An 18,589-nucleotide genomic window follows, 5' to 3' on the forward strand; every position below is an offset into this window, starting at 1 on the left:
TTCACTTTTATTATCGATAAAATCTTTTCTTTCAATGTAAGGCAGTGATTCTTCACCTGGTCTGTGTACTTGTTTTAAAAAAATATTTTGGTTATTGTATTTAAATAGAATTGGTTTCCTTTGTGATCCTATGTATTTTATTTTATGCATTTAAGAACATTACTAGGACGATGGGTCCCTAGGCTTCCCCAGAATGTCAGGACTGTTTGTCCAGGGTACAAACAAGGGAAAGAGCCCCTGCCTTAGGGAAATGAGAAATTATCCACCTCCAGGTAGAAGTTTTAGGATCATATCAGAAGATGCCAGACCTGGAAGGGCCATTAAAACTCAGAGTGCTGGAGCCAGAAGGGACTTTAGATCATAGGTGAGAACAAAGAACATTAAATATCAGAGGGGAAAGAGACCTAGACCTAGTCCAAACCAATCATGTTGCAAAATCTGGGGCTGAGTGTGGGAAGCATCTTGCTCAAGGTATTTAAGCTAAGTAAGGAGTTCTAGCAAGCTAGGACCATAGGCCAGTTCTTCTAAATCTATTTGACTGACTTTCCCATTATATTGTGCTATTTCTCCCAAAGACCAGAAACCAGGGATGGCAGTTGTTATACCAAGTTGCTTCTCTCTTCCCTGATTTCCAGGTGGCCCAATGCCATGAAGACAGCACTGTCACTAAAGACTGAAGAGCATTGAATTCAGAGTTGGAAGATGTCTTGGAGATCACTTAATCCAACCTCCTTCATTTTACAGATGAGCAGAATGAGGCCCAGGCAGGCAGGAGGCTTGCCCAAGGTGACACACCTCATCAAAGGTTGAGGGGAGGTTCGCTTCCCATCCTCCCTGACCCCCAGTCAAGTGCTCTTTGTTCAACTGTGCCATCTCATCTGTAGAAACAAGGCCTCTCCTTGCACATAAAGGATGTGGTGGGTTTTAAGATACAACATCCCTTCTCATTCTCAATTAGGTTCTATAGGAAGTCACCAAAACAAATAGTGCATTTAGAAATACTGATCTCTCAATAAACATTTCTTCTAAGAGAATCAAACAATGCTTTTAAAAGATCTGCCCTTTGATAATCTGGAAGATTTTTAAAAAAGAATCACATAATTAACCCTCTGCCCCAAAGAATGGTCCATCCTATATGTCTTGATAAAGATTATGCCAGTTTATTACAAGAAAAAAAAAGTATACATTTTGTTCGGTATTCACTTGAAGACATTTGATCGTGTTCTAAGTGACCTCTTTCTTTTACATATCAATGTTTTGTAATCAGGCAGTGAAAAAAAGTGGAAGTCACTTTTTTTTTTTGTGATTGTATGTGCTACATAAAGGAGTTCACCCAGCATGTGATCTTGTCTGCCTTCTCATCCAAATATCTGCCATCCTCATTCGAGTCTTGGCTCCAGCTGAAGGGGCTCTAGTCAAAGGGCACAGGGTAGCCCACCAAATTCTGGGTTCCATTCCATCCCCAACATGGTGGTCAGAATCTTTCAACCATGAGAAACTGTCCAGAGCTTAGGGCCTTCCCCTGCTGGTGCTCACCAAGGCTGTGGGGAGCTACTGCTGCTGCTGCTTTGAAGGGTGGCACAGCAGTGCTTTTGTTCCAGCCATTACTGCTGTCCTGACTTCTTCTCCTTCTGGAAGCTAAAGCTTGTTCTCCTGCTCAGTTTCCTTTGTTTCTGAGCAAAGTAATCAGCCCGGGCAGTGCTTGCTCGGGATTCCAGGATATAGTTCACCTAGAAAACAAGAATACATGTTACCTGTCACTCACTCACACAGGCTGCTGTGGTTATTAGTCTGAGGACAAGGAAGGGTGTATGTGGATTTCAGAACATTCCAGGATTTGGTGCTGGAAGGGATCCTAGAAATCCATTAAAACCTCCCATTATAAAGAAGGGAATAATGAGGTCCAGAAAAGCGAAAGTGCTTATCCAAGGTCATACAGCACATAAACAGCAGTGCTGGGGCACGAATTCAGGTCTCCTCAGTGGGATTCACAGATCAACTGAAGCTACTCTCACACTCGCCATCAGTAGGACCTTTGTGGGTTCTCAATATTATTAGCCCCCTAATGCTAATAATGCTACTGTCAGAGTGAAAGGCATTAAGTCATTGGATTGGACAGTCCAAGGGGAATTTCTTGGGCACAAGTTAACTTTCTGACTCCTCAAAGCTATGCACACATACATCCACTAGTGCACATGGGCTTTCTCTGATACAGGTGGCAGTAACTCTGTGAGTAAGGTAGCAGAACATGAGAGAAAAGGCACGAGAGAGCCCTGCTTCTACTATTTATTAGCAGTGTGTCATTTGGCAAATCACCGGACCTCAATGAGGCACAGTTTCCTACCGAGAAGGCTGGACTTTAGCTCTAATTCCTACGACCCTCTCCCCAGCCTATCTGCTCAGAGGCAAGCTGGGTGGCAGAGTGGGTAGATCTCGGGTGGAATTCTGTCTCAGATGCTTACAACCTGTGTGATCCTGGAAAGTCCCTTTACCTTTCTCAGCCTCAGCTTCCTCATCTGTAAAATGCGGATGATAATAATAGCAACTACCTCATAGGGCTATTTTAAGGATCAAATGAGACAGCACAAGTAAATATATCGATGCTTAGCTATTATTACTATTGTTACTACTCCTACTAACATGCCTATAAGCCACAACTAGAAACAATTTTTTTTCTTCTTTGTAAGAAAGATCAGAACTCTTCCTTTCTGGGTCCTTTCTGCTTATGCAATTCTCCCAGACTGCAGGCAAGGGAAAGTCTCATGCCCTCTAATACCAAAACTGCTCTGGAGGGAGGCTCAGTACCAGATGCTGCTGCATGGATGCCCTGAAGAACCAGAGAATCAGGGAATCCAAGCCTGTCAGAGCTGGAAGGAGCCTTCAGGATCACTGAATCCAACCCCTTTATTTCACAGGTGAGGAGGCTGAAGATGAGAGAAGTGCCTTGCTTAAGGTCCCTGAGTTAGTGAGTGAACAGATCTGAGAGGCAAAGCCAGGCCTCCTGAGTCTTCTGACTTCAAGTCTCGCCTTTTCTCAAGCACACGGAACCTCCTGCCCCATCTAAACTTTCTGCTCTGATAGGCACGAGCAGCAGGAACTCCAAGAGAGTGCCTGAGGACAGCAGGTCTGACACACTTGGGTCTCGTCATTTGGCTGAACAGTCGCCAAATTACCAGCTGAGTACAATAAATCATGAAGAACTACAACCCTGGCCTGATGACTGGGACAATGTATGAAGATATGGAAACCATTTTGGTAGGCAATGAAGCAGAGTGGAAAGAGCGCTGGGGTTGGAGTCAAGGGACCTGGGTTCAAGTCGTGGTGCTGCCATTTACTCCCTGTGTTGGGGCAGGTCACCTCCCCTTTCTGGGCCTCAATTTCTTACTTAACAAAATGAAAGGAGTGGACAAGATCTTTGGACTGCTTTCTAGATCTAAATCCTGTAATCCTGGGAAACGATTCCTTGATTACACTGTTTGCATACTCACCTAATCTAATCTCTTCAATGTGTGGGGGCACATCTTGCATGATCAAAGTATTTTTAAATGATATTTAACAAGCCTACTATTTCTTACATTTATTATCTCCAGTGCTTTGTGATAATCACATAGATAATTTTAATGGAAGATTAATGTTAGAATCCAAAGATAAAAACGCCCTTTGGTCTGCCATTAGCTGGTTAATATGCTGTGGCTTCAGACTTGCACAATTTTATGCACTGTAGAGTGTCTCACTTTCATTGCATTTTATAGCTGACGGCATAAAAATATAGGGAGGTTTCATGGTCAATAAAGCTACAGCTTCCATCACTCTATCATGGAAAGGGCCCAATTTGAAGAGTCTGATGATTTCTATGAAATTCATGCCAAAAGCTTGCAGTTAGTGACCAAAAATGCCCCAGCTTGATTAGAATAGAGGAAGCGTCAAGTTACCACACTAGTGACTCCGTCCCAAACTGCCATGTTCACTAACCTCCCCCCCTTTAGAAGCACAGGACATAGAATGGCAGAGCTGGAAGAAACCTGAGAACACGGAAAGAAAGAGCACGGCATGTTTGAATTGGAAGGGACCTTGTAACGGAATGTTAGAGATGAAGGAACGTTAGAATATAGAATACTGGCGCTGAAGGCACCTCTGAGAAAAGAATGTCAGAACATGTAATGTTCAAGCTGGAAGGAGGTTTAGAACATAGAATGTCAGAACGCTGGAAACAGCACTGTTTTTGTAGTCATTAGATTTAGGTTCGTATTCTGTCTCTGACATTAAGTAGCTATGTGACCCTGGGCAAGTCACCTAACTTTTCTGGGCTTCAATGTCCTCATCTATTAAAAAAAAATGTGTCCTACATACTTCACAGAGTTATTGTGAGAAGTACACTTTGTAAACCATAAAGAGATCTAAAGATCTAAGCTATTATCATTAATAAAGAATTACATGCTAGAACACATGACGTTAGAGTAAGAAGCAACTTGAGAGCACAGAATGTTAGGCTGGGAAGGGAACTTAGAATATAGGACATGGAATGTTAGAGCTAAAGGACTTTTGGGGTCAGCTCCCTAATTTTACAGATACGAAGAGGGAGGCCCAGAAGGGTGAAGTAATTTTCCCAAGGTCACAGGGGGCTTGGATTAGTGCCCAGGTTGCCCTATACCTCCACCTGATATTTGACCTCAGGCTCACAATACCTTCAAGACGGTCACTGCTCCCTAAGGGTTTGCTGAAGGCAAGAATAAAAAGACTGCTTCAAGACACCTAGAATTTTTTGAACCTTGTACCCTTTCCCCCCAATCCAATCACAAGCATAAAAAAAGTTGAAAGTGGAAATTTAACCAAATTAATTAAAATCTGGTTAATGTCCTGAAGCAAACAAGGCATCATTTATCAGTTATTTAGTGTTTGTCTAAAGCTTAGAGAGATGCCACTGCTTCATTTTGGGAATGGCAGATAAAACTGAGCATTTAAATTGCGATAAAAATCAGAGATGGGAGAAAATTAAATTTAATTTTCCAAGAGGATTACGATCATTAGCTCCTAAAGTCAATCAATGCTGCTGCAGCACAGAACATGTTACCCGGTCTGAGACATGATGATCTGTTTGCAATTCACTGTGAGCAGAAAGTGCTAGAAGCAGAAAGTGTGTTGTAGGGACACAGCCCATGGTGGCAGCCAGGGTCCAGGGTTTCAGGACCAACTCTGCCACAAACTAGCTGTATAACCTTGGGAAAATCATGGTCTTTCTCTGGGCCTCAAATACCCAATCTGTCAACTGAAGGCATGTGACTAGGTCACAGTGAAGGTCCCTTTTTGGCCTGAATGTCCTATGAACACACAACTGGGAATGTGTGTGAGCAGGATAGAGAAACATAGTAGGGAAGCATTTGCTCTGAGAGAGTTTTGTCCTGGCAAAATGATTTCTCTGTGCTTGATCTTCTACGATCTCATATTGAAGTCATAAACCTGTGTTTCTGTCATCAATCTGCTGGGGTGAAAATTATTTGGATGTCAAACACAGGATTATAATTTTACTAGAATCTTCCTGAAGTCCTGAATATTTTAATACTAGCTATAAAAAAAAATCCAAACACCTGAAGGGGTAATGGAATATTTCTTTACTCAACACTTCTACTTGGCAAAGGTGCCTTAGTCAATCTAGAAGCTCGTTGGGATGACAAAACAAAGACACATGAAAAATTAAAGGGTGCCAGCATGGATTCGTGGGATGAACACTGGCTTGGAAGTCCATACAGTAATGCCACTAAGGTGCTGTTGGACTCTGTACAAATCACTATCTTTCTCTGGGCTTCAGTTTTGTCATCCAGTTTGGATTCAGTCAAAGGGCCCCCCTTGAGGACCTAGAGGGCCACATGTGGCCTCGAGGCTGCAGGTCTCCCCACCCCTGGATGAGATGGTGTCTAAGGTCTCCCTGAACTCTAATATCCTATTTTCGAAGGTCCTTCTTTCCTTCTTTAAGCTCCAACAGCTTATGTTATAAGGCCCCTTTCAGCTCTGACACTGCTGATACTCCAGTTACACTGGGGCACTAGAAGCTCTGTAAGAAGAATTCGAGTGATGCTGCCAATTAACACCGCGAGGTCATATTTCCAGAAATCCTCTCTCTTTCCCTCCTTGCTGTGCCCCATGCATGTGTCATGTCTGACAAGGAATATTGTCATCTAGTCTGTGACTGTTACTGAAGCGAAATTGTCCCCACATTGCTCCATCCTTGCCTCTTTTGGGTTCTCAGGTGCACGATGCCAAATCAATCTGTCACCATTACCATCTGCCCTCAAAACCATTCTATTTGTACAGAGCAATCTTGTCTGATTAAGATAATGATTTAACTCTTTAGAATGATATGCAAACTGCTTTTAGTTTAGGATAAACTCCAGAAGCAACCTACTGACACCACATTACCTTAGAGGGGCATATTTTTCTATGGTTCTAGCCAAGGTCAAAGTTTCAAGATGGGAAAGGGAAACACAGGGTGATGGCATGTAAAGAACCTTGGCCTTGGGTGCAGGAGGGTCTGAAGTCTGGCTCAGCCACTTAGCTGTATGACCTTGGGCAAGTAATTTCTTCTCTGTAAGGCTCATCTGCAAAATTGGGATAATAATCCTTACATTATTTATCTCCTAGGGCTGCCCCGAGGAAAATACTTTATAAACTATAAAGCATTATAGGAATAAAAGCCATCAGTGTTAATTACCTGGTAATTTCCTCCATTAAACTGCCTTTAATGTTTATAAGAAAAGTCAATATAAACAAAAGCCTGGTTGCCACGTGTTTCTTTTCCAAAGTAAACTTAAAAATGAGGTAGCATGGTATACTAGAAGAGAGCCCTAGATTTGGAGTCAGAGGGCTGTGCTGAAATTAGTGTAGTATAATTTAGAGATGTAGTTTTGGAGTCGAGGCTCAAATCACGCCTGACACACAGTGGTTGTTTGACCCTAGGTAAATCATTTACCCTTTCCACATGCTAGGAAACTCTAACTTGAAAGACTATTAGGTTTCAGAGAATTTATCTGCACTGGTAGAGGAAACAAAACCCTATTAATTATGGGATGGTAGGGTCTCTGTGTCCTCAGTAGTAAAATGAGGGTGAGAGAGGAGGGTTGGCCTGGATGATCTCAAAGTTTCTGGCCTGGCTTTAAATTTTTTAATGCATGTGAAGTCCGCTGCAGGCGAGTGTCTCTCCAGAACTCCTACTCTTTATCTGGCCCAGTGGATCTATGTCAGTCTCACAAATAACTCTCTGAGGGGCCTACTCCACCCCCCAATTCCTCACTTTCTCCTCGCTGCCAATCCAGATCACAGGCATACTCCAAAGTCTAGCTCCTTGCTTCTCTTGGAAGCCCTTTCAGAACAATCCAGATCAATGTGGCCATTCCTGATGGCCTCTGGGCTCAGGCCCAGGTTGCTATTTTCTTAAATTGGTACTTATGTCTTGTGTGGCTCTTCGATATTATTCTTTCTTCTTTCTGTGCTCTAGAGTTACAAAGCACCATGCAAAAATTAGCCTTCTAACATCCAAAAAGACAGTGCCTGTATTAATACTCCCATTTATAGCCAAAGAGAGAAAGTGACTTGCCCAAGGTCACAAAGTTGGAACCTGAGCCCAGGTTTTCTGAGGCCCACATTTAGGAGGAAGGGTTGGGCTAGATGGTCTCTTCTGGCTTTAAAATCTTACGATTATATAATACGAAACAACAACAACAACAACTACGGCGTGGTGTGGAAACTGAGGCCCACAGTGGTTAAGTGGCATGTGCAGGTCACAGGGTGTTAGGAATAGTGCCAGAATTCACACTCAGGTCTCTTCCACCACCCCAAACTTCCAGCTATTCTTGGGAAGACTGTCAGTACAACCTGTCTTCAGTTCAATTAAGAAACAACCCTTTACTGGCACTTTCTACATGTGGAACACTGGGTAAGGCCTTAGAGTACAGAGAGAAGAACTAGGGACAAGAGCAGGCCTGGTGAGCAACCTGGAAAAAGGTACAGGAACATGAGAAGTGAGCAGTGCATGGGGAACAGCAAGAAGGTCAGAGGCTCTTGAATGAAGAGGGGAGGACAGGGGAAGGGAAGAGGGGAATCTCCATGGGGGAAAGGGCCGTGCCCAAGGTCACACAGGCAGCAGGCATGTAGCAGAGCTAGGCGCTGCACTCGGGGCTGGGCTCTGAGCTCTGTCCCTCATGAGTCTCCCAGGGGCCATGCTCTCTGCAAGGTATTTCTAGGTTGTATTCCAATGAAGGGAAGCTTCTCCAGGCTAGCCTAGGGGCTCTGCATACAGCTGTCCTTACTGCCAAGTCTGGAGAAGCAGGGTCAACGTGGGAAGAAACAATAACAACTCAGGTTTCTATATTGCTGTAAGGTTGATGAATGACTTCTCTCATAACAGCCTTGGGAGCTGGTGGTGTGTGCATGACTTGTCTAGGGTCACACAGCTCATGAGTAGCAAGGCTGGGAACTGAACCCATGCCTCCTGACTCCAAGGTCAACACCCTTTCTGCCACACCACACTGTTCCCCTCCCCAATTACAACTAGAGTCTCCCTATAAAGCTGACTTAAGGACTATGTTATCCTGAGGTTCTTCTGGAGTTTCTAGGAGCTAACTTCCTCTTGGATAAGGTCCAGGGAGAAGCTACTTTAAACAGAACATTCACATGATGTTTGGCAGCATCATCCTTAAAGTGGTGTAATGGAAAGAGGGCTGAATTCGGACTGGGAGGATTTGGGTTCGAATCCTTGGGTACCTGTGGGCAAGTTCCTTAATTTCGCTGGGTCTTAGTTTCTTCTTTTGTATAAGCTATTGGTGATGGGGTGTTTGGAATCCACGGTCTCTTAGGCCCCTCTGACTACAGACATATGGTTGTAGGTTCTCCCAAATCTCTTCTTTGTTTTTTTTTTTAATTTGTTTGTTTTTAGGCAATTTGGGTTAAGTGACTTGCCCAGGGTCAAGTGACTTGCCCAGGGTCACACAGCTAGTAAGTGTCAAGTGTTTGGTCTGAGGCTGGATTTGAACTCAGGTCCTCCTGACTTCAGGGCCGGTGCTCTATCCACTGTGCCCCGATCTCCCAAATCTCTATTTCAGAGACAGGAGAGAGCCTGATGAAGCACTCTGTGCATCACCTATGAATTCTGAAAATCAAGGGCAGCACAAACAGTTTGACTTAGAAAGCCAGCTTTTAGTTTTAATAGGCATTAGATATAGTATTATCCATTACTAAGAAATTTCACCCTGTAGTTGCTGAAACAGGGCAAAGTAGACAGGCTGGAAGGGGAGGCAGAAGACGTGAGCTCCTTCTAAAAGCTTTGTGAGATAAGTGGTCCATGTGTTAGCATCATCATCTTACAGATAAAGAAACTGACAACCAGAAAGGGGAAATGCTTTGTTGGGTAACTGGTAATCTTTCTCCTCTCTAGGCCTCAGTTTTCTTGCCTGCAAAATGAGAAGATTGGACTAGAATGACTTTTAATATCTCTTTGAATCTGTGACTTACTACTTCTGTAACCCTGGGCAAGTCACTTTACCTCAATCTCAGATTCCCTGACTGTCAAATAAGGTTAATAATTGCCAACCTTATAGGGTTAGGAAAGCACTTTGTATACTTTAAATTCAGAGGCTCATACATGCATACATTTAGTCAGTCAATAAACATTTTTTGGATGCCTACTATATGCCAGGCACTGTGTAGTCAGGTAGGAAAACCAGGAGAGGGTGGTATCCTGAAAACCTAGACAGGAGAGGATTAAAGAGGATGATCAACAGTGTCAAATGCTGCAGAAGGGTTAAGAAGAATGGGGACTGAGAAAAGGCCATTGGATTTGGAAACTAAGAGATCACTGGAAAGAGCAGTTTCAATGTAATGATAAGTTGAGAAGCGGGACTGTAAGGGGTTACGAAGACAATGAGAGGAAAGAAAGCGGAGGCATCTATTGTAGACAACCTTCTCGAGGAGTTTAGGTACAAAAAGCAGAAGAGATACAGGGTGATAGAATGGAAGGATCAGGTGAGGGTTTGTGGAGGAAGGGGGAGACGTGGGTATGTTTGTAGGCAGTAGGCAGCAGCCAGTAAACAGGGGGAGACTGAAAATAAGTCACAGAGTGGGGATGATAGAAAGGGGAATGTGTGGGGGAATCTGGATGGGATGAGATCACTTCAGCAGGTTGAGGAGTTAGCTTTGGTAAGGAGTAATGCCACCTCTTCATGTGAGACACGAGTGAAGGAGGTGATAGTGGCAGAAGGCATCTAAGTAACAAGAGAAGACAAACAAGGAAGCAGGGAGACCTCATGAAACATGGCTTCAGTTTTTTCTGATTCAAGATTCTCAGCTGAGAGGGTGTGAGGAGGGAGAGCCGTGAGGTTTGAGGAAGGAGGAAAAGGTTTGGAAAAGACTGTGGAGAATGGGATAATAAGTTGATAAGCGGATGTACAGTTGGACTGCCTAGAGGTACTGAGAGCCTATTTGAGGTTATGTAATGTGAATCTGTAGTGGACCCAGTCAGAAAAGTTGTGTGATTTCTTCCACCTTCATTCAGCAACATGTTTGTGGGAGTCAAACTGGCAAAATGGTAGGTGTGATCCAAGGCTGAGGCTTTGCAGGATGTAACTGGTGACAGGGTCAGGGACTCAAAAGCTGAACCAAAGGTCAAGCTGGAGAAAAGAGGAGAGAATGGTCAGTTCAGGGGAGATGGCCTGGGAGAGAACTGAGGGTCTGTGGTCTTAGAGGTCACAGTGTAGATCTAGATAGAGGAACCATAGAAGGCATCAAATATAATCCCCTCATTTTATACATGGCAAAACTGAGGCCCAGAGAGGTTAATGAATGACCATCCCACAGGCAAGTTAGGAGATCTGAGGCATGATTTGAACCTAGGCCTTCCTTTTAGGTGGAATCCTATGTGGAGGACTGATGGAAAGACACAGGCAAGAACTATACAGGAGAAATGGCTACAAGCTGGATTAGTAAAGGCAGTATACCCCCACACTGATAATATCATGGAGACACTGAAATACTGAAGTATTATTATTGTTGTGCAAGATCTCAGCTGGGAAGAGCACCCACCTTCAGCACAATCTCATTGACAGTAGCAGCATCCGACTCAAAGTAGAGATGTTTGTAGTCGTGATTGCTTAGATAGGTAAGTTTAAACATCGCGTGACCTAGAACAAGAAAGAAAAAAGGTCAGAAGACACGTGGGTAATACACAGGTCACCGAACAGCAGAAGTTGGGCTGGCTGCGTCATTCATCCCATGTTTACTGGGAAAAGCCAGTTCTTTGCTCTACAGTTTGTGAAGCAGTGAAGACTTTCGGAAACTGACACTCTGACTGAGGTGAGTGATGTGAGGATGCCTCGTGTTGGGGGATTTTCACAATGATTCCACATCTCTCCTGGGACTCTCAAGAATGCCTGGAATACTCCCAGCAGGGGAACAGAGCGGGCAAGGGAATGCTCTAGTGCAGGGGTGGGGAACCTGCGGCCTCGAGGCCCTATGTGGCCTTCTAGGTCCTCAGGTGCGGCCTTTTGACTGAGTCCCAGTTTCACACCACAAATCCTGTTATTAAGGGGATTTGTTCTGTGAAGTTTGGATTTGGTCAAAGGGCCGCACTTGAGGACCTAGAGGGCCACGTGTGGCCTTGAAGCCACATGTTCCCCACTCCTTCTCTAGTGCGTCCCCCTTTAAGTCCACCGGGAACCCCGGAGTTCAGGTGGTCAGAAAGCTCCGTCAGCCCACAGAGCACTGTCTGAGGTTTCCTGTTATTGCTGCTTGCTTGGTCCCTCCCTTCACCATAAGACACCAGGACTTAGAGCTAAAAGGGATTCTGGAGATCTTTTAAGAGAGCAGGAGAAGTAGTGTAGAGGAAAGAGCAATGAACTTGCAGTCATGAGAGGTCTAGATTTTAATTTTGCCCCTGATATTAGCTGTGTGACCTTGGGCAAATCACTGAACTTCTCTGAGCCTCAGTTTCTTCATCTGTAAAATGGGGACGGTAATTCCTGTAGCACTTGCCTCCTGGGACAAGATGATCCATGTAAATGTTTTGTAAACCTTCCAGTCCTTTACACATGTCATTATGTCCACTACCCCTTCTAATTCACCCTTGATATGCTCTAAGGATGATTTTCCTTCTGCAGAGACACTGGCCATGTTACTCCTTTGCTCCAAAGCTTTGGTAGAGTTGGGCTCACAGATCTAGAGCTGGAAGGGACCTTGGAGATCACTCAGTCCAAGCCGTTCGTTTTGCACATGAGGAGATTCAGGCCCAGGGAGGTGAGGGGACTTGCCCACAGTTACACTGGCAGTATCAGGGATGGGATTTGAACTCAGGTCATGACTCCAGAGCCAGGGCTCTTCCCCATGTAACATGCTGCCTCTTCTGCCTGGAATTCAAAGCTCTCCACAATCTGGAACCAGCCTCCTTTGCCTCCACATCTCATACGCTAAGTTGAGCCATACTGGACTTCTCAGCACCACCCTCCCCATATACTTTCTGTGCTTCCCCACTTCCAGGCCTTGGTACAAGTCCAGCGTTATGGCTGCTGCTGCTGCCACATTATTTTTCAAAGGTTAAAGGGAAAGACCCTGAGCCCCAGAGTACCTTTCTGCTAATCAGTGGGGGGCTGGGACTTGAACCAGGTTTCCTGATTCCAGGATTCATTTTTGATTCCATCACGCCATGTAGCAGCTTGAGTAGGAAATGCAAGATCAAAGCCCCAAACCAAAGGAAGCTCAAAATCACCCATCAAATGGCTTGTTAAGGCTACTCGGCTCTGGAGTCCATTTTCTGCTGAAGTGCCTCATTGGAGCTACTTTAGGAAACTATTCACAATGCAATAATTACATGAAGAAGAGAGGAGGGGCGTTAAAAAAAAGTTTTGTAAAAGGCCAATTAACCCCAGAATGATTACTGTAAAAATAAAATCACCACGCTTAAAAGAGAATGACTGTGTAGCCGGAAGGAGAAATGGCCAATGGTAATTCTATTACTGGGTTCTATTCCAGATGATGCTAATAGTGACATGACAACACTAACAAAGGCTGCTGTTTGCTGCTTCAAGGTTTACAAAGTCCTTTCTTCACGACAGCCGTGTAAGGTCTATTGTTTCCATGCGACAGAGGGGCCGGCCTCTCATCCCGCTAAGATAGCTGGTGCCCAGCAGAGCAGGCATGGCTGACTCCGGCACAGGACTCTTTCCTGCAGCATACAACGGAAGGTAATTTGGGTTCCACACTGGATGTGTGTACTCCTGCGTATACCCGTGCTCGGGGCGGGGGCCTGAATGAGTATGCTCTATTAGCTAACCGAGCTCCCCTCATCTGTACAATGGGGATAATGATCCTTCCAACACCTGCTTGACAGGACTGTGGTGAGAAAAGTGCTGTATAAACCATGGTGAAACTGGGAGCTACTATTATTATATGAGAAACAACTGAGGGAGATTTGGGTAAAAACGATTAACCTCTCTAGTCTAAAACAATGGAAATATCAGGCACACTGGTAGTGGGGTAGAACAGGTAGTCAGAGTACTAAATTCAAAGTCAGGAAGGCTTAGATTGAAATCCTGCCTCCAACATTTATTAGCTGTGTGATCATGAATATGTCATTTCACTTCTCTGAGGCTTGGTTTCTTCATCTGTAAAATGGGGATAACCTGGAGTAGCGCTTATCTCACAAGGTTACTGTGGGATTCAAATGCAATCAGGTATATAAAGTATTTTGCAAACCTCTGAATGCTGCGTAAACATCAGCTATTATTATGGCTGACAATAACCTAGTCTTTTTATTGACAGCCTATTGTGCACAAAGTCCTATATTAGGCCCTGAGAGAGACAGGATATTTGGATAAGGTCCCTGTCCTCACTAAGCTTACAGCCCAGTCAGGGGTCGGTACAAAGTCCCAAGGGAGGTTATTCTCTCGATTGAGTGGGGGAATAACCAAATAAAACCAAATACCTGTTATGCAGTTTTCTTTTCTTCTGTCTAAGGATGTATAATTTCATTATCATTCCAAAATCTCAAAGCTGGAAGTGACCACAGAAGCGATCTAGCCCAAACCATAATTGAATGGGATTTTTTTTTTTTAACCACATCCCCTCTGAGAGGTCACACAGCCTCCAAAGACTTACAGTGATGGGATTTTCAGATGTTCTCCACTGATACAGAATTCAACCCTTCCACGCCTTAATCCTCTGATGGTGCTGAGCTTCTCCATAGTTAGGCAGGCAGACACACACACACACACACACACACACACACACACGCACGCACACGCACACGCACACACACAGACACAGACACACACACACACACGGAGTCCAATTGCTGAGACCTTCATCAAAGCCCTTCCGGTGTGGCAGGTCCTGCCAGAGGTTGTGTTTCCCTGGCAGAGCCCTTGAGAACAGTGTCACTTCCATGCCATGAGGAGGCATCAGAGGCTGAGTTAGAATGGAGTACTGCTCCCTTAGAAATTAAAATTCGACATAATACTTTGTATTAAGCCTTTTCATCAGTTTTTCTGTTAATTTATGCAGCACCCTGGTAAGAGTTATTAATTAATTAATAATATATCACCCACATTACTGTAAGTTCACCTCTTTCCCGGAGAAATCTTATTAGAGTCTTTATTTACAGTAGCTAATTCTTCAGATCCCCAAAAATAAACTGATCTATGCTGTAAATTTGTGGCCAGAGAATTTCAGTCCTCTGTATTTTATCCTGGTACATTAATGAAACATCATTAAGATATACTAATCATGACTGTAAATTCTGCCCTGAAAAATTAGCTAATAATTTTTTAAAAACCACTTTAAATTACTTGATAAATTAAGTTTTGGTGGGGCTAAATGTTGGTGCTCTCAAATGAAAGTGAATCAGTGTGACTTTGGATAAGGAGCTGAATTTGGCATTAGAGGGTCAAGCATCCTTAATGTGCAAACATGTAGAAAACATGAGAGGAGATCAATCTAGTGAAGTCATAGCCATATATGATGATGCCACAATCTAGAAGATATGGGTCAAGTTACAGGAGACAGCATTACAAAGAACTTGACCAGAATCCTGTGAGAAGGAACTCCCCTGAAAGGGAATCTAGTCAAATGTGTATCTGATCAGGAATCCCTTTTGGTGAGTGGTTCTCCAGGTTCTGCTTGGAGGCCTGCCTCTGAATAGAGTCCAATCCAAGAAGACATTATTAAACTGTCATTAGGTAAGGTTCCCTCACACTAAGCTGAAATCTGCCTCTGTAGCCTGCACACCCTGAATGCGGTTCTGCCTGTTAATACCAATAAATACAAGTTCTTTACTACATTCTTCAATGTGATGATGCTTCAAATGCTTGTCTAATACAGTCTCATGCCACAGGAACCCTGACTTCTAGAGTTGTACAAGACCTCAGCAATCATCCATTTTCAATCTCCTCATTTTATAGACATGGAAAATGAGGACCAGAGAGGTTAAGGGATTTGCCCAGAGTCCCACAGGAAGTTAAGAGGCGGAGCTAAGATTTGAACCCTGGTCTTTGAACTCTAAACTCATTATTCTTTTCATGAACTTTATCTCCTGTAGGTCATCTCTTCTCCGGGCACTTCAACTCATCCTCTCATGCCATGGTCTCCAGTCCCTCTAGCTTGTCTGTTCTTCTTCTTCATCATCAGCATCATCTTCATCACAGCTAGCATTTGTATAGTGCTTTAAGGCTTGCTAAGTGCTTTCTCGTTTGACCCTCACAACAATCCTGGGAGGTTGATGCTATTATTATCATCCCTATTTTACAAATGAGGAAACTGAGGCAAACAGAGGTTAAGTGACTTGCCCAAGTCACCCGGCTAATATCTGAGGCCAGATCTGAAATCAGGTCTCCATGACTCCAGGTTTAGCAGTCTATGCACTGAGACACCCAGCTGCCTCTCAAATATGATATTTATGCCACCTATTTCTATTGGTCACTTCTCTCTATCCCCCTGCCACCCTGCTACCACCCCTCTACCTCCCCACCCCCACCATTAGAACTTTGAATGATCTTTAAATGATCTTTATTTTTTAAAATAACTACTCAAGAATCATTATTATGATTATATTTTGACATTCAAGGTAGATCCATATCTCCCTCTCTCCTCCCACCCCCACCCTCCTCATATTCTTTCTCCTAATGCATGTTTGCAGGACCAGTTAATGACAATGGGGGGGGGGTAATACCTGTATTGAGGCGCCCTCTAGTTCTCTCTCTGAATTTCCCTCTGAGAGCTGTAGTAGAGATGCGCTAGACCACAAGTCAGAACACCTGCTTGTGTCACTAAGTTGTTGTGTACACTCACTTCCCTTCTCTGGGTCTAAGTTTCCCCTAATAAATGAAATAAGTGAGTTGGATAAGATGGCCTTGAAGGTCCCTTCCAGTTCTAATGTTCTATGACCTTATCAAGATTTTTTGGGGACCAAATTTTCAAGAAACATTTTATTTAAGGAAACTTATGGTCATAGAACTTCCAGGGCCTTAACATGTAGTTTATGTAAGAGACAAAATTTTAAGGAAAAAAAAATTGCCATCAAGTACAAAATGTAAGTAAAATGGAGTTTCAGAACCTGAGTTCAAATCCCCAAATCTTTCTGGGCCTTGGTTTTCCCATTTCTGATGGAAGGAGCTGGACTCTGACATTCTGAGTTCTAATATTATACGTGCCTTGTTTAAGATCTCTTCTAACATTCTCTGTTCTAAGGTCCCTTCCTTTGGCTTTCTAAGGTTTCTTTCGGCTCTAACAACAATGGAAAAAGGACTGGATTTGAAGGACGTGGGTTCAAATTCTAGTTCTGCCACGTACTCTGTATGACATTGGGCAAGCCAATTAACCTCTCTGGGCCTTAGTTTTGTCATTTGTAAAACGAGGAAACTGGACAAGATCAGAGATTCTTAACCTTTTTTAGCATCCTGGACCCCTGAATTTTGAAACCTATGGATCCCTTCTCAAAATAATGTTTTTCAAATGTGCAAAATAAATAGAAAACCAATTATACTGAATTACAGGTACTGGAATATTGAAAAAAGAAACCACAAACAGATTTATGGACCCTAAGGTCAAGAACCCCTGGATGATCTCTAAATATCTTTCAGACTCTAAATCTATGTTTCTATGTTGCAATATCCCGAGGCTTTAAACATTCTATGTTTTAAGTGCCCCTTCAGCTCCAATATTACGTATTTTAAGGTCTCTTCTACTTCTAACATTCTGCCTTCTGAGATCTCTCCTATCTTTACCATTCTATGTTTTAAGGTCCCTTCTGGCACTAACATTCTATGATGTAAAGTTCTTTCTAGCTCTAATATTTGGCATTTTATGATCTAATATATAAATGCACGTTAGAAAGGCAGCATGGTATAAAGGAAGAAACACTGCATTTGGAGTTCCAAATATCATCTCCTTTGTGAACTGGGATAAGTCATTTAACCTCTTTGGGTTTCAGTTTCCTTTTGTTCAAAACGAAAGAGTTGGTCTACAGTATCTCTGAGATCCTTTCTAACACTGTATGCTCCATTTTCTTCAAAGATTCTAGATTCAAAAGCCCCTTTGAAGTGTAACATTCTCTGGCCTAAGGTTTTTTTTTTCCCCTAATCTTGACATTTCACGATCTATGCTCTAACATTTTGTGATTCTAAGAGGTACCAAAGTAGGGCCCTGGACAGGTTTGTGATCACTATCGCTTGGGATGAGGATTTGGCTTATTGACTCTATGGACACCTCCTCTCCCGCCGACACTCCCCGCCCCCAACTATGAAATGTGTACCAGGATTTCAATTTTGGTTTTTAGGAAAAAGCACTAGAAAGTGATAGGAAGGGAGTGGGGAGGGAGAGGAAGGCAGGAAAGCTGGTGAAACAAGGATGACGGTGTTGTGGGTGGGTGAGGAAAGCCTGTGCTAATGAACTGTGGCGTGGCCACCACCTAGCAGCCTGATGGTGCTCACCAGTCTCTGTGGCTTCCCTGTTCACACTCCCCAATTAGTATTCACCTGGGACCCCCATCTCAAAAACAATGGAAACTGACAGAACTAATGGAGAAATGTGCCCAACTCTCACCATGCCTCCTTTACACCTGTGATTTATTTGCTCTTTCTAGCTATAGCATTCACACAGCTGACAGAAGCAAAATGTAGAACTTTATTTCAAGTACTTATTTGGGGATTTTAAAGAGTCAGCCCTTTTACTGACAATTACAGAGCAATAGATGTCAATAACAGTGTTATATACTATGGAACAGGAAGCAAAAAACCATCAGTCACCAGGGATGTCCCCCTTTGCTTTCCCTCCTTGCCCTCTTGAAGAAATTCAGAAAGAGAACCAGGGGGTTCATAAATACAGGTATAACCCACCTACTGTCATTAACTGGTACCACAAAAATACAACATTAAGGGAAACAATGTTAGAAGGGGCAGCCAGTTCTAGAGGAGCAATGTTCACTCACGTTGAGAAGCAATGGGGCAAGGAGGTTAGTGCTCACAAGAGTTAATATCACATGGGCTCAAGTGCTTGGGTCAGATCACTGCTGATCATTCAATTTACATCTTGGCTGACTGATATTCCTGGCCAGCTTTAT

General features: G+C 43.5%; 1 protein-coding gene across 3 annotated transcripts in view; it reads right to left on the reverse strand.

Moving 5' to 3' along the window:
• Nucleotides 1-1,136: 1,136 nt before the first annotated feature.
• LOC114047023 (target of rapamycin complex 2 subunit MAPKAP1) overlaps nt 1,137-18,589 on the reverse strand; it is a 328,986-nt gene continuing 311,533 nt past the window's right edge. For all 3 annotated transcript variants that reach the window (XM_027867678.1, XM_027867679.1, XM_027867677.1), the window contains 2 exons: nt 11,068-11,165; nt 1,137-1,730 (listed from right to left, as the gene is read on the reverse strand). In XM_027867678.1, coding sequence (XP_027723479.1) covers nt 1,605-1,730; nt 11,068-11,165 — 224 coding nt within the window. In that variant the 3' untranslated portion in view covers nt 1,137-1,604. The remainder of the gene's footprint in view (nt 1,731-11,067; nt 11,166-18,589) is intronic.

This window comes from Vombatus ursinus, unplaced genomic scaffold (genome assembly GCF_900497805.2).
Source record: "Vombatus ursinus unplaced genomic scaffold, bare-nosed wombat genome assembly UNPS02014786.1, whole genome shotgun sequence".
Classification (NCBI taxonomy): Eukaryota; Metazoa; Chordata; class Mammalia; order Diprotodontia; family Vombatidae; genus Vombatus; species Vombatus ursinus.